Source organism: Brassica napus, chromosome C2, assembly GCF_020379485.1.
Source record: "Brassica napus cultivar Da-Ae chromosome C2, Da-Ae, whole genome shotgun sequence".
Classification (NCBI taxonomy): domain Eukaryota; kingdom Viridiplantae; phylum Streptophyta; class Magnoliopsida; order Brassicales; family Brassicaceae; genus Brassica; species Brassica napus.
In genome coordinates this window covers 43,744,203-43,755,783 of record NC_063445.1, presented here as the reverse complement: position 1 = coordinate 43,755,783, position 11,581 = coordinate 43,744,203, and the positions used below count along the sequence as shown (strand labels likewise).

General features: G+C 38.5%; 2 protein-coding genes across 2 annotated transcripts; one reads left to right on the top strand and one right to left on the bottom strand.

Annotated features, from left to right (window-relative positions):
• Positions 1 to 1,421: 1,421 nt before the first annotated feature.
• On the top strand, positions 1,422 to 3,806 carry LOC125582427. The gene is made up of 2 exons (XM_048749119.1): positions 1,422 to 3,402; positions 3,502 to 3,806. Exons 1-2 carry the CDS (start codon positions 1,422 to 1,424, stop codon positions 3,804 to 3,806), a joined length of 2,286 nt encoding a protein of 761 aa, XP_048605076.1.
• A 1,377-nt stretch (positions 3,807 to 5,183) lies between these two features.
• Positions 5,184 to 9,357, bottom strand: LOC125581821. The gene is made up of 2 exons (XM_048747865.1): positions 7,644 to 9,357; positions 5,184 to 7,562 (listed from the first exon to the last, which is right to left on the bottom strand). The coding sequence occupies exons 1-2, from the start codon at positions 8,562 to 8,564 to the stop codon at positions 6,951 to 6,953; spliced, it is 1,533 nt and encodes a 510-aa protein (XP_048603822.1). The 5' UTR covers positions 8,565 to 9,357; the 3' UTR covers positions 5,184 to 6,950.
• Between the last annotated feature and the right edge of the window lie 2,224 nt (positions 9,358 to 11,581).

The following is an 11,581-nucleotide window of genomic DNA, read 5'->3' as shown; positions in this document are numbered from 1 at the left end:
TTATCCATCATGTATGCATGTCAAACCAACCCCATTGCGGTTTGATTCACTATTACATCTATTAGTTTCTGGTCAAATTTTATGCTGAATGTAATGCTTTGTAGTTTGAATGGAACAATACAAAAGGCATATACTGTAATGGGTTTGGTGAGATGGAAAAGGGTGTGATCTTGGCATGAAATTGGTTTAGGCTCATAGTTATTATTTATATTCCTAGTATAACATTATTGGTAGATATCTATCCTCTAGGCTGAAGAACTACTATAGAACCTCCATAAGAATTGTGGTAGAATCTCGGCATCCGCATTTGGGAAAGAATACCCCTTGCATTCAATGGCTTTCTATCTTATTTTGGTAACCTTCCTTTGTGATTTTCCCAAAAAGCACAAGTCTGATAAGTATGGGATTAAATTCATCTTAAAATTAACACATGTACACAAATTTTATCTCAATGTCTTTACACAACTCCCTTTTATGTCATAGAGTTCTGAATTTGAATCTATTAATGACATGATACACTTAATGCAGGGATATCTGATTGGATTAGAGCAAATATGATGAGAGGAAGAAGAGTTTTGTTGTTGCTGCTTGAGTCTTCAAGATTTTATGCGGGGAAAGTGTCTTTACAGACATACAAAAAAACATACCAATATGCCATAGGAAGTAACAAAGATTTATTTATGGGAAAATTGGAAAAATGAGACACTTTGAACTTTTATTTGTCACAATAGGATTTCTGATATTTTGAACAATTCTGGACATATTTTACCCTTTTTTTATGGAAAAAATAGTAAACTGAATTTTAAAAATGTTAAAAAATATCAAAACTATTGGAAACATAAGTATGACAATATATATGTTTAATTTTTTTTTTAAATGAATCATATTTTATTTCATCTTCTAGCTACAGTTACAATACTCATTCTAGTCATCTACTTAGTCTAGAAATCGGCTACTAATGTTTATACATAGATATATCTTTGGTATACAACGTAACCTATCTTTTCTTATATATTCTAACCAAAGCTAGGTTACGTTATAATCAAGAAAGATGTCTTTCTTATACCTTTAGCTTGATAACGACATATAGCCACAATGCGTTGATATACCCTATCTATATTTGGAGCCATGATATGGTCTGTCTTTTACCTTATGTGGCGCCTAGGAAGAATATGTTTCACATCTACTCTACTGTATTCTGACTTACATAGGTTATACATTCTACAGTAAATCCGAAAAATATGGAAACTTCCATAATCGGTTAAAGATGTTTCCTGAATCTAAACTAAATCTTCCCTAAATATCTCCAAGAATATTTTCTCCCACGTTTTTCTCCTTCTCCCACGATCTTTTGTCGTCGTTCTTTGTGTTTCTCTCTTCTTCATCGACATAGTCATCTCTCTTTTCTCTATCAATACAACATGGTTCTAATCTATGTCAAATCGGGTGAATGGATGTGTAGTCGCGGTGATGACTGGAGTTTCGTGGTAGACAAAGAAAGGCGTGGTCGAATGGTAACATTAGCAACTACTACTACGTTGAAGCAGCTCAAGATAACGGTGTGTGAGGATTATGGGGTGGACCATAATGCCATTAATGCCGAGTTCAGTTATTCGTTGTTGAATCAAAAAGGGAATCCTCCAATTATTATCACCAATGATCGGCAAGCATCTAATTTTGTGGGCTATGCAAAGAGGGAATCGTCTACTACCTTGTGTGTGATGTTCTCTGTTTCTGGTGTAAATCAAAAGGAACGAGTCAATATCGATTTGAATAAGGAGCCTTGTGATTCAAGTAATGTTGAGGATGAAGAAGTTCCTGAGATAAATCGAGCAGAGTTTGTCAAGCCGTCAAAGGAGTCTTTTGTTAAAAGAACGAATCATGTCGCTGCGGATGGTTGCGGTGCTTTAAGGAGTGAAAACATTGAACTTTGTCAAAACAATGGAGACAGTGATAAGGATGGTCGAGCTTGGAGAGGAGACTTCGTGAAGAAGGATCAAATTTTCACAAGTAAAGGGGTTCTGAAGGCAACAATGGAAATTTTGGCGATGAAGAATAATTTCGATTACACTGTTATCAAATCCACGAGAAAATGGTGGTATATTCGATGTAAGGATGCATTGTGCAACTGGACTGTGCGTGCAGAAGGAATAGATGGGTCTACATATTTCATGATCAACCAATGTGATGGAAGACATTCATGTGCTCCTTCAAAGAAAAGGAAATTCGGAAAAACAGCATCTGCAAGAACAATTGGGACTCTGATACAACATCGATTTGATGATGCAAACGATGGCCCAAAACCGAATGACATCATTCAATTTATGAGAATGGAGCATAGTTGTGAGATTACTTATTGGCACGCTTGGGAAGCTCGTGAGTTTGCTATTGCAGCTGCTAGAGGTATACCAGATCGCAGTTACTCTAAAATACCAGCATATTTGCATATGATTAAAGAAGCAAATCCTGGTACGCATACTCACTACGAAACTAATGAGAAGGGAAGATTCATGTATCTATTTATGTCATTTGGGCAATCAGTTAGAGGATTCTACAATGCAATGCGAAGGGTGATTGTCGTTGACGGAACTTTTCTGAAAAATAAATACAAAGGGACACTTCTTGTTGCTACTGCTGTAGATGGTAACTCTAATTTGTATCCGATTGCATTTGGGGTTGTTGATTCAGAGAATGACGATTCATGGGGGTGGTTCTTCAGACAGTTGAAAGTGGTTATTGCTGATTGTCAAGATCTAGCTTTTGTCTCAGATAGAAATGCGTCTATTTCTAAAGCTATTGGGACTGTCTACCCTCGATCAGCACATGGAATTTGCATTCATCACTTATTGACCAATGTGGTCTCATTTTTCAAGACAAAAGGATTGACTGCGTTGGTGGAAAAGGCTTCACGGGCATATAGGTACACTGAATTTCAAGAACGTATCACCGAAATTTTTGATATGAGTCCTGAGCTTGGAAGATATCTACGGGAGGCTGATGTGCGCAAATGGGCTCGTTCTCTCTTCCCTGGCTCCAGGTATGACATTAGGACCACGAACCCTGCAGAGTCTATAAATTCAGTTCTTAGAATACCTAGAGAATATCCGGTTATTCCTTTGCTTGATAGTATAAGAGAACTGTTGACTCGATGGTTCTATGAGCGTCGCTTGTTAAGCTCAAAGCATGTAGATCCTTTAACCGCTAAGGTGGAGAGAAAGATTGATAGGAGAATTGTGAAGGCAAAAGGATTCCAGGTTTACAAGGTTGACAACTTCAGATCGGTTGTAAAAGGAGACATATATGATTGTCATGTTGATTTGGAAAGAAGAACATGCACATGTGGTAAGTATGATATAGGAAAAATTCCTTGCCGACACGCCATTCCTGCAATTTATTCACGAGGTATGGAAGTATAAACACATGAATACTTGAGAATTATTTATTTTCGGGATTTTCATCATATAGACTTCATATTGATCAAGTTTTTTTTGAGATTGACAGGTATGGAAGTGCACAGATTCACTGACGCCTTATACAGCACTGCAGCGTGGAGAACCGCCTATGCAGATTCCATTAATCCAATAGCAGTTCTAGAGTCTGAATGGAATGTCCCTGCTGAGGTTAAACTTGCAAAGGTTTTACCACCAAAGACAAGAAAGAGTGCTGGTCGACCAGTAAAGAGAAGGTATGAATCAGTAGAAGACAAGATCGCATCTTCTCAAGGATCAAGGAAGAATAAAAAGCATAAGTGCAGCCGTTGTGGAACTGAAGGACACAAGAGAGGAACATGCGATTTACCCATCTAGTTTGTTATGTGTCTGCATCTGTCTCTGTTTTTTTTCTTATTGCTTTTGAAACTATTTGATCTTCTGTTTAAGAACCTATTTGACAATTTGGTATTTGCTAAACTATAGAGACAAATCGATTTATTCTAGTAACAACCAAAGTATTTGCAAAATAATTCGTTTCAGTAGATGATGATCACCTCGAAATAACAAGAAACATGGTCTTAACTTCTTTGAAAAAAAGAAACAACAAGTTGAGGAAGCACATAAAAGTAGTTGTGCGCGAAGTCGCTGCCTTTGTTGAACATCATGCATAGATATGGTACAAGAAGACCATCACCAAACAACACACAAACAAAGCTTTTATGCCCCTTAGTTCCCTAATGCATTCCGAGGTCTTCTCTTCGTAATGGCACATTGCATCTTCCATCTCTTGAATTCTACTCTCATGGCGTGTCATCATGGCCTCACCAGCTCTCACTGATTTCTGAAACTCGGAATTGTCAACGAGTAACACGTCAAACAGGTCTTGGAAGTCTTCAATCTCCTCAACAACTGACTTGTCAGTCCATTTGAACAAGTGGGTTTTGTCCTTCATCAGTAACATCCAATACACAATTAGATTGACTAATTCTACTCTCATCGGACAACAAGGAGACAGTTATATGATAACACGACTAACCTTCTGAGATCCCAAAGGACAACAATGAAATAATCTTCCCGGATTTTGAATTGTTTTTGAAGTGAAACGATTCACTGCCTCACCGCAATTGCATCTTGTGAGAATTCCCCGTTGTTTCGCGAGGCGATCTCTTGTAGTGGATGAAGAATTTACTGAAGACATGAGGGAGTCGATCTCCAACTTTTCGCCGCTGCAATCTCTCTGTCGAGGAAGAATGAGGAAGAAAAGTGATTAGGTCAAAAAAATAACCAAAACTACGTCGTTTCATACTCCCATAACGCGTATTCTAGCTAAGGCAGAGCAGAAAAAAGTCACTAAATTTATCGATAACACCACAAGAACTTTGTCTTTGAACCCTCTAAATTAGTGTTTAAACATCTATCAAACATAGTGGACGGACGTACTTAGATAGTGACCAATGTACAATAATCAATAAATAGGTGTGTGTTTGAGGCGTTGGATTAATTTGTACTTTGGTTTTAGTTAAGGGTTTGGTTAGAGTTTGTTTAGGGTTAAGGGTTTGACTATGAATTACGGATTTAGGGTTTGTTTAGGGTATGATTAAGAATCATTATTGTATTATGGTTTTAGGGTTTGGTTAGGGTATGTCTATGGTTATGGTTTGAGTTAAGGGTTTGTTTAGGGTATGATTAAGAATCATTATTGTATTATGGTTTTAGGGTTTGGTTAGGGTATGTCTATGGTTATGGTTTTAGTTAAGGGTTTGTTTAGGGTTTGGGTCCTCAGGTTTTATGATTTTGTAGCACACAATTCTTTATAGAGTTGTTTCATAATTTATACAAAATCAAATCTAGAGTTGTTTCTTAATTCAAATCAAATACCAAAGCCAAAGTTGTTTTCTAATTCTAACAAACCAAACTACTAAAATCACAGTTAATCAATCATCCTCGAGGTCAAAGACCTCAGACCTCTCCCATGGTGAAGGCACATATCGTGTCATAACCTCAGCAAAGATGGGGTCGTGTGCAGCCTCCCATAAGTCCACTCCAATCTTCTGTCTACAACCCATAATGATTTCATCATCCACTAAACTGACGTCAAGACCAAGCAGCGAGCATTCCAAGTGCTTCAGAGCGTATGCACCGCAATCACAACAACTTTTGTTCAATCTCAACTTCATAGGCACATCCACGATAGAATATGATGAGAGGAGTAGCTGCTTCTGTCTTTCTTGTGGTGCAACGGACTTCACTATCCTAGGAATGATAGCAGCAAACTTCTCAACGTACTGTCTGTTCTTTCCCCGACCGCAATCAAAGACTTCCACTTTTCTTTCAATGATGTTTACACAGACACCAACCCAGTGATTACCTGCGTTCGAGTCCACAAAAATATGTAAACGAAGAAATGTATACTAGGATGTAAAAAGAACTGAATGGTTACCATTTACAAACAGAGGAAAGTAGAGTCGATCAACATCAACACCCCAAACTAGATCAGTCTGCCCATGAGATGGAAGCTCTCCTCTGCCGTACCCAAGAAGGAAATCAGGCAATTGATAGGCTTTTTTGTTTGGTAAAAACTTCTTGTATGCAGCGTCTACTTGGAGGCAAAACATAGCACTCATGAAAGCAACACGGCGAGGGGCCCAACGATTCAATGTAGTGTTCACACGCCATATAAACATAACCGCATCCATCTCCTAAAAATTTACAATGAAAGTTAAGTAATATAGCATATAAGAAGTATTAGGAAGATAAATTCACTAAAGGTTAGTACAAGATTCATTACCTCGTTTCCAAGCCATTTTCCAGCACTTACTACTCTTGTAGCTACAGACAAATTAAAGCATGTAGGACCAATTGTTAAAGGTATAGGCTTTAATGCCCATTCCGTGAATCCTTTCCATGACTCTTCGGAGATATAATAAAGTGACGCCTGCGGAGAAGCATCTTCTGGCAATGGTGAATCGCTAAGCTGAAGTCCATGACCTTTTCTTTTGCACCATTTCTCCCACTGTGACGGCGGTGGAGCTGTATTCATCTCTGTCTTTTCTTTCTTTACTGGATTATCCACTGAACCTCGGACCGAAGTCATTGGAGTCCACCAGTCTTCTTCTTTTTTGTCCTGAGATGGATCAAAGCCTGGCACATACGACGTCTGAGAAAGCCCTTCAACCCCTTGCGTACCTATCCCGCGACCCATATCATCTGCTTCACTATAATTCACATCGAATGTAGTCTCGGAACCATCCTGTTATGTCACGACAAATAAGCAATAATTGAGACACCAAAATACATTATCATTACATAATTATTTTACATAAAAGTTCCAGACCATTACATAAGTTCAAACAAGACACTTACAAACCAAGGACACTTACACACCAAGCACACATACAAACCGAGACCTTATAAAGTACAACAAAATTCAGGCCGATAACTTAGATGCCAATAAAACAAACAGACACGCAAACCACGAACTTAAACAAGACAAAATAACATTGAAGAGGATGGTGAAGACTAGTGTTTGTTTACCCCGCGTGTGGACCTCCTCAACGGTGCCTGGCTCGTCGATGGCTTTGTCGGTGAAGGCTCTCCAAGCTCAACTTCAACGCTGGCTTCCTTACGTGATTGTTTAAGCTCTGTCCGCATCTGCTCAAATGTCTCGGCCATCTGTTTCTGTATCCTTTGTTCCATTCCAGAGAAGTTGTGCTCAAACAACTGTGTCATAAAAGCCTTCATGTCTTCATTAAAAGGAGCTTGCTTTGCACCACTTGCGAGAACCTTATGCTTTCTCTTCTCCATACCACGATCGGGAAGCCTCTTTTTACCCCTCTTTGATCTAGAACCAACGTTTTTTGATCCTTTCGGAGTCTGAAAGTCGTCATCACTCTCGGCTGCTTCAACATTCACGCTTGCTTCATCATTCACAGCTGATTCGTCATCGAGAGATAAAGAAATCACTTCATTTTCTTCAGTTTCCCAAACATGCTCACTAAAATCATGCCCCTTCTTTATCATCTCCATCAGAACCTTGATTCTATCATCCTCCACATCATCATCTCTGCGAAACGCCTGAGCTTTGACAACATCATAATTTCCTGTCCATGAGATGTATGGGTAGATGTCATCCTACACAAGAAAGGGAAATACAGTTAGATACTAAATACTCATTTCAAACCGGAAGGAGTCGTCATAAATAGATAAAATTACCTTGGGTGTAATAATCTCCTCCAAGCGAATGATCTCCTCATATGACACCTTCGCAGCTCCCATCCAGTTTATGCATCTAGGACCGTCCTTGAAACCCTTATCCAGCTTTTTTCCACAAAGCTTCCCAATTTTTGGTACCGCTTCCATTGCCCAAATCTGCAAGGCGTATGAGAAGCCATCCAAGACATAGCTAGTGGTCTTTTCCTTCAGTTGGGAACGATTTTTGGCTATTGATTTGCAGAGAAGGTCATAAGCAGCAACTCCCCAAGGATACCTTCGAACTCTGTCAAGATCCATGACCACCGCGATGTACTTCAGGGGGATATTAGCCTTCTCATCTCTCGCCAATACCACACAAAGAATGATCGCCAAGTAGACAAGACGTATGCGATCTGCATTCCTCCACTTCTTTACAGCTTCCTTGTCCTTAGTCCACAGGTTGAAGAGTGTAATTGTTCCATCTTTTCTCCTCAAAACCTTGCTCCAGAAACCACCATCATATTTCCACTCTTCAAACTCCTCAAGCGAGATATGAGTATCGCATTCAAACCCGGTTACGGCGTGGAACTCTTGCAATGAGAATCGAAGCGGTCTCCTCGCAAAGACAAACCATAGCTCGTGCTGTAAGAAAGTCACCAGCTCCCTACACAAGAAGCTGTGTATCACCCTGGCAGAGTATCCAAGACCATTCTCATGGAGCTTAAAAATCTGATGAAAAACCGGGTCTTTCTTCACGACATCCAACTCCTTTGGCAGCCACGCTTGGAACTTTCGGATTATGTAGTCGATCCTGCAGTTGTTGTTGATCTGAGTAACTCGGGGCTCCTCGCCCTCCTTAAAAAGCCTCTTCGGTAGCTCCTCAGACATAGCTACAAACCGTGACAAAATTGTTAGTTCAACATGTAAAGGTTTCAATATCATCACACAAATAATGATGTATAAGATGTTTAACCAATCCGTGAAACAAAATTAGTTTAAGAAACACGCCAAATCGTTTTTAAAAAAAAATCGAGCTTTAATGGAAGAACACTTCGATTTCGTTTAATATGAGAATCTATAGATGTAATCCAATACCTTATGTGAAGAATTGTGAGATTGAGAAGCGAAATTGATGGAAGAACACTTCAAAAATCGATTTGACCCGACGAAGAGGAAGAACGATTCGCAGCCGTTGTGTCTTCAGTGAGATCGAAAAGGATGGTGACGGAGACGGGAGTAGAGACCACGGGCTGATGAAACACCGACGAAGAACAGAGCTTCTCACCGTTGAACCCTAAATCGCCGTGGGAGAGCGACGACTCTACGACGGAGAAGACAAGGAGAAAGGGGAATTAGGTTTGCGGCATCCCGCGTCTCCCTTTTCCCATTTAGTGTTTTTTTTTTAATTTTTATAGATTTTAATTTTAACATTAAAATCTATTACGAAAATTATTATAATTTATAATTTAAATTCAACATAATTGGTAAATTAAGGGTACTTTGGTATTTTACAAGGTCTAAAATCCTATTTTCCTAAAATATCTTCTAGAAATCCTAATGTGACAAATCCAAGTTCAAAGTGTCCTATTTATCCAATTTTCCCTTTATTTATTTGGGTAACTATAACTAGATTAGCATCAACAGTATCCTTTGGGTAACTATAATTTAGTCCTGAAACTTTTTTTGTATATCAAAAACATCACTGTAATCAATAAATTTACTAGTAAGAACTTTCTAATAATTTGGATGCTATCATGTGTTATTTAGATTGTGTTGGTTCACCTACCAAGTTTCCTTACCAAATAAAAACGTTCTCATGTTAATTCTCTTTATTTGCATGTAAGTTTATGGTTCTAATGGTCGAACAGTCAAATACTATATTTTGAATATTAGAATTGTCACTCGGTAGATGTTTTTTCTATATGATTTACTTTATGTTCAACGTAACTATGTTTACTAGTCATAGTTCGTCCTATTCTCTCTAATAGTGTCTTATCAGTCATTCTCCGCGCTCTCAGTGTATGTCACTCCTCAATGGCACCGAAGAGGGTCTACTTTCTTCTTTTACTTTGTTTTTATTTAATTTCATGTGTTTCCATGGAGTTTTTTGGAGTTTAGACATTATTGATGGTCTTTATGGTATGGATCTGGTGGCCACTCATGATCTCCAGAGGCAATTATTTTGAGGATCCAAAACCTGGCTAAGGGGAAGAAACATGAGTTTCTACAAATTGTCAATGGCTGGTCAAAGGTGTGTTGGTTAGTCATCTCTTTCGTTTTGTTTCCATCCTGCCTTGATACTATTAGAGACAAAGTCACCACATTGGTAGTTGGAAGGGATTCTAATTAATATATAAGACTAATCTAATTATCACAAATTGGTTTTAGGTTGGAAGCACATCTATCTTAACAATATTAGAGACTAAAGTCTCCCACATCGGTAGTTGGTAGGGATCCTTAGTAATGTATAAGATAGATGTGTCAATCCACTTATCACCAATTGCTTTTAGGTTGGAAACTCATTTATATTAACATGGTATCATAGCCTGATCCATGCAATCCAACTCGATCCTCATCGATCCAACCCAAAGTTGGCCCATTGATCATTTTTTGAACATTCCGAGATCGACGCTTAAAAGTCATCATCTTGATTGGGCGTATTAGAGACTAGGTCTCCCATATTGGTAGTTGGAACGGATCTTAAATAATATTTAGGATTGATGGGCTAATCCACATATTTCTAATTTGTTTTAGGTTGAAAGCCCACCTAACCTAACATGGTATCAAAGCCCGATCAACGCAATCAAACCCGATCCACATCGATCTGGCCCAAAGTTGGCCCATAAATCCTTTCCTAGAAATTTCGAGACTGGCGCTCAAAAGCCATCATTTCGAGTGGATGTATTAGAGACTAAGTCTCACACATCAGTAGTTGGAAAGGATACTTAGTAATAAATAATATAAATAGGCTAATTCACTTATCACCAATTGGTTTTAGGTTGAAAGCTCATCTACCTTAACAAATACATGGCATTGTCGTGAGCTTTTAGCCTTATCTTGCATTATTTTTATGGTTTTGCTTATTTTCGCATTTTTGACAGTTTCACTGAGATGATGCTAGTCTTCGTTGATGTGTTCTATCCAGGTTGTGCTCTTATATGTTTCCTCATCTCAGGCCTCCCATGTGCTTTTATTGGCTGGGCGAGATTGTTTGGTGGTGTGGTTGGTGGTGTGGTTGGTGTTGTGCCGCTCCGCCTCCTCTTGCTAAGTCTAGCTTTTTCTCGTGTGTGTTTCGCTTGAAACTTGTGGAGTATAGTTATCTTCTTTGTGGCTTCATAGTTGGTTTATTTCTCCCTTTATTGGCCTATTTTTGGTTTTTTTTTGCGTAATTCAAGCTTGATCGTTGTTTTGTATTATTTTGGTGCGGTTCTTAGAATTGTTCTGCCTCCCCCATTCTTAAGTTATCAGATAGTTTTTATAGTATTGTTGTAGGTTAGATGAATTTCACTTGTGGTTTCGCTGCGTTCCTTGATTTCCTTGGCACAAGAATTAAACAAGAGATTCATCTTAAGTCAAGTTTGCGCTGATATCAGCATATGAAGGAGATGAGAGGCCATGAGCATATGTCTATGGTGTACCCTCAATTTTGGAACGAGAGGAGGACATTCAGGTATGCCACAATAAAACTCATCTTTTATTATTGGACCGAATGTTGAAGACACAGAATCATGCTGATATAGAGATTTTGTATAGTTAGTTACTCGCAATCACCGGTTCAACTATAAATTTCTAGGTATACCTCCTCATGGTTACAATATCATTTGAGTAAAGAAGTTATGACCTGAAGTAAAGCTACCATAAATTTTGATCCCGACAAGAAATAGAATTATGGTTGGGTTCTTCTCCTAAGATTATATGTTGTTTCATAGCTCTTCTAAGCACACTTTTATATCACTTAT

Coding starts and splice junctions, on each gene's coding strand:
- LOC125582427 (XM_048749119.1), top strand. CDS start 1,422: ATGGTTCTAATCTATGTCAAATCGGGTGAATGGATGTGTAGTCGCGGT. Junction 3,403..3,501: donor TCCTGCAATTTATTCACGAG/GTATGGAAGTAT, acceptor TGAGATTGACAG/GTATGGAAGTGCACAGATTC.
- LOC125581821 (XM_048747865.1), bottom strand. CDS start 8,564: ATGATATTGAAACCTTTACATGTTGAACTAACAATTTTGTCACGGTTT. Junction 7,563..7,643: donor AGGAGATTATTACACCCAAG/GTAATTTTATCT, acceptor TTTCTTGTGTAG/GATGACATCTACCCATACAT.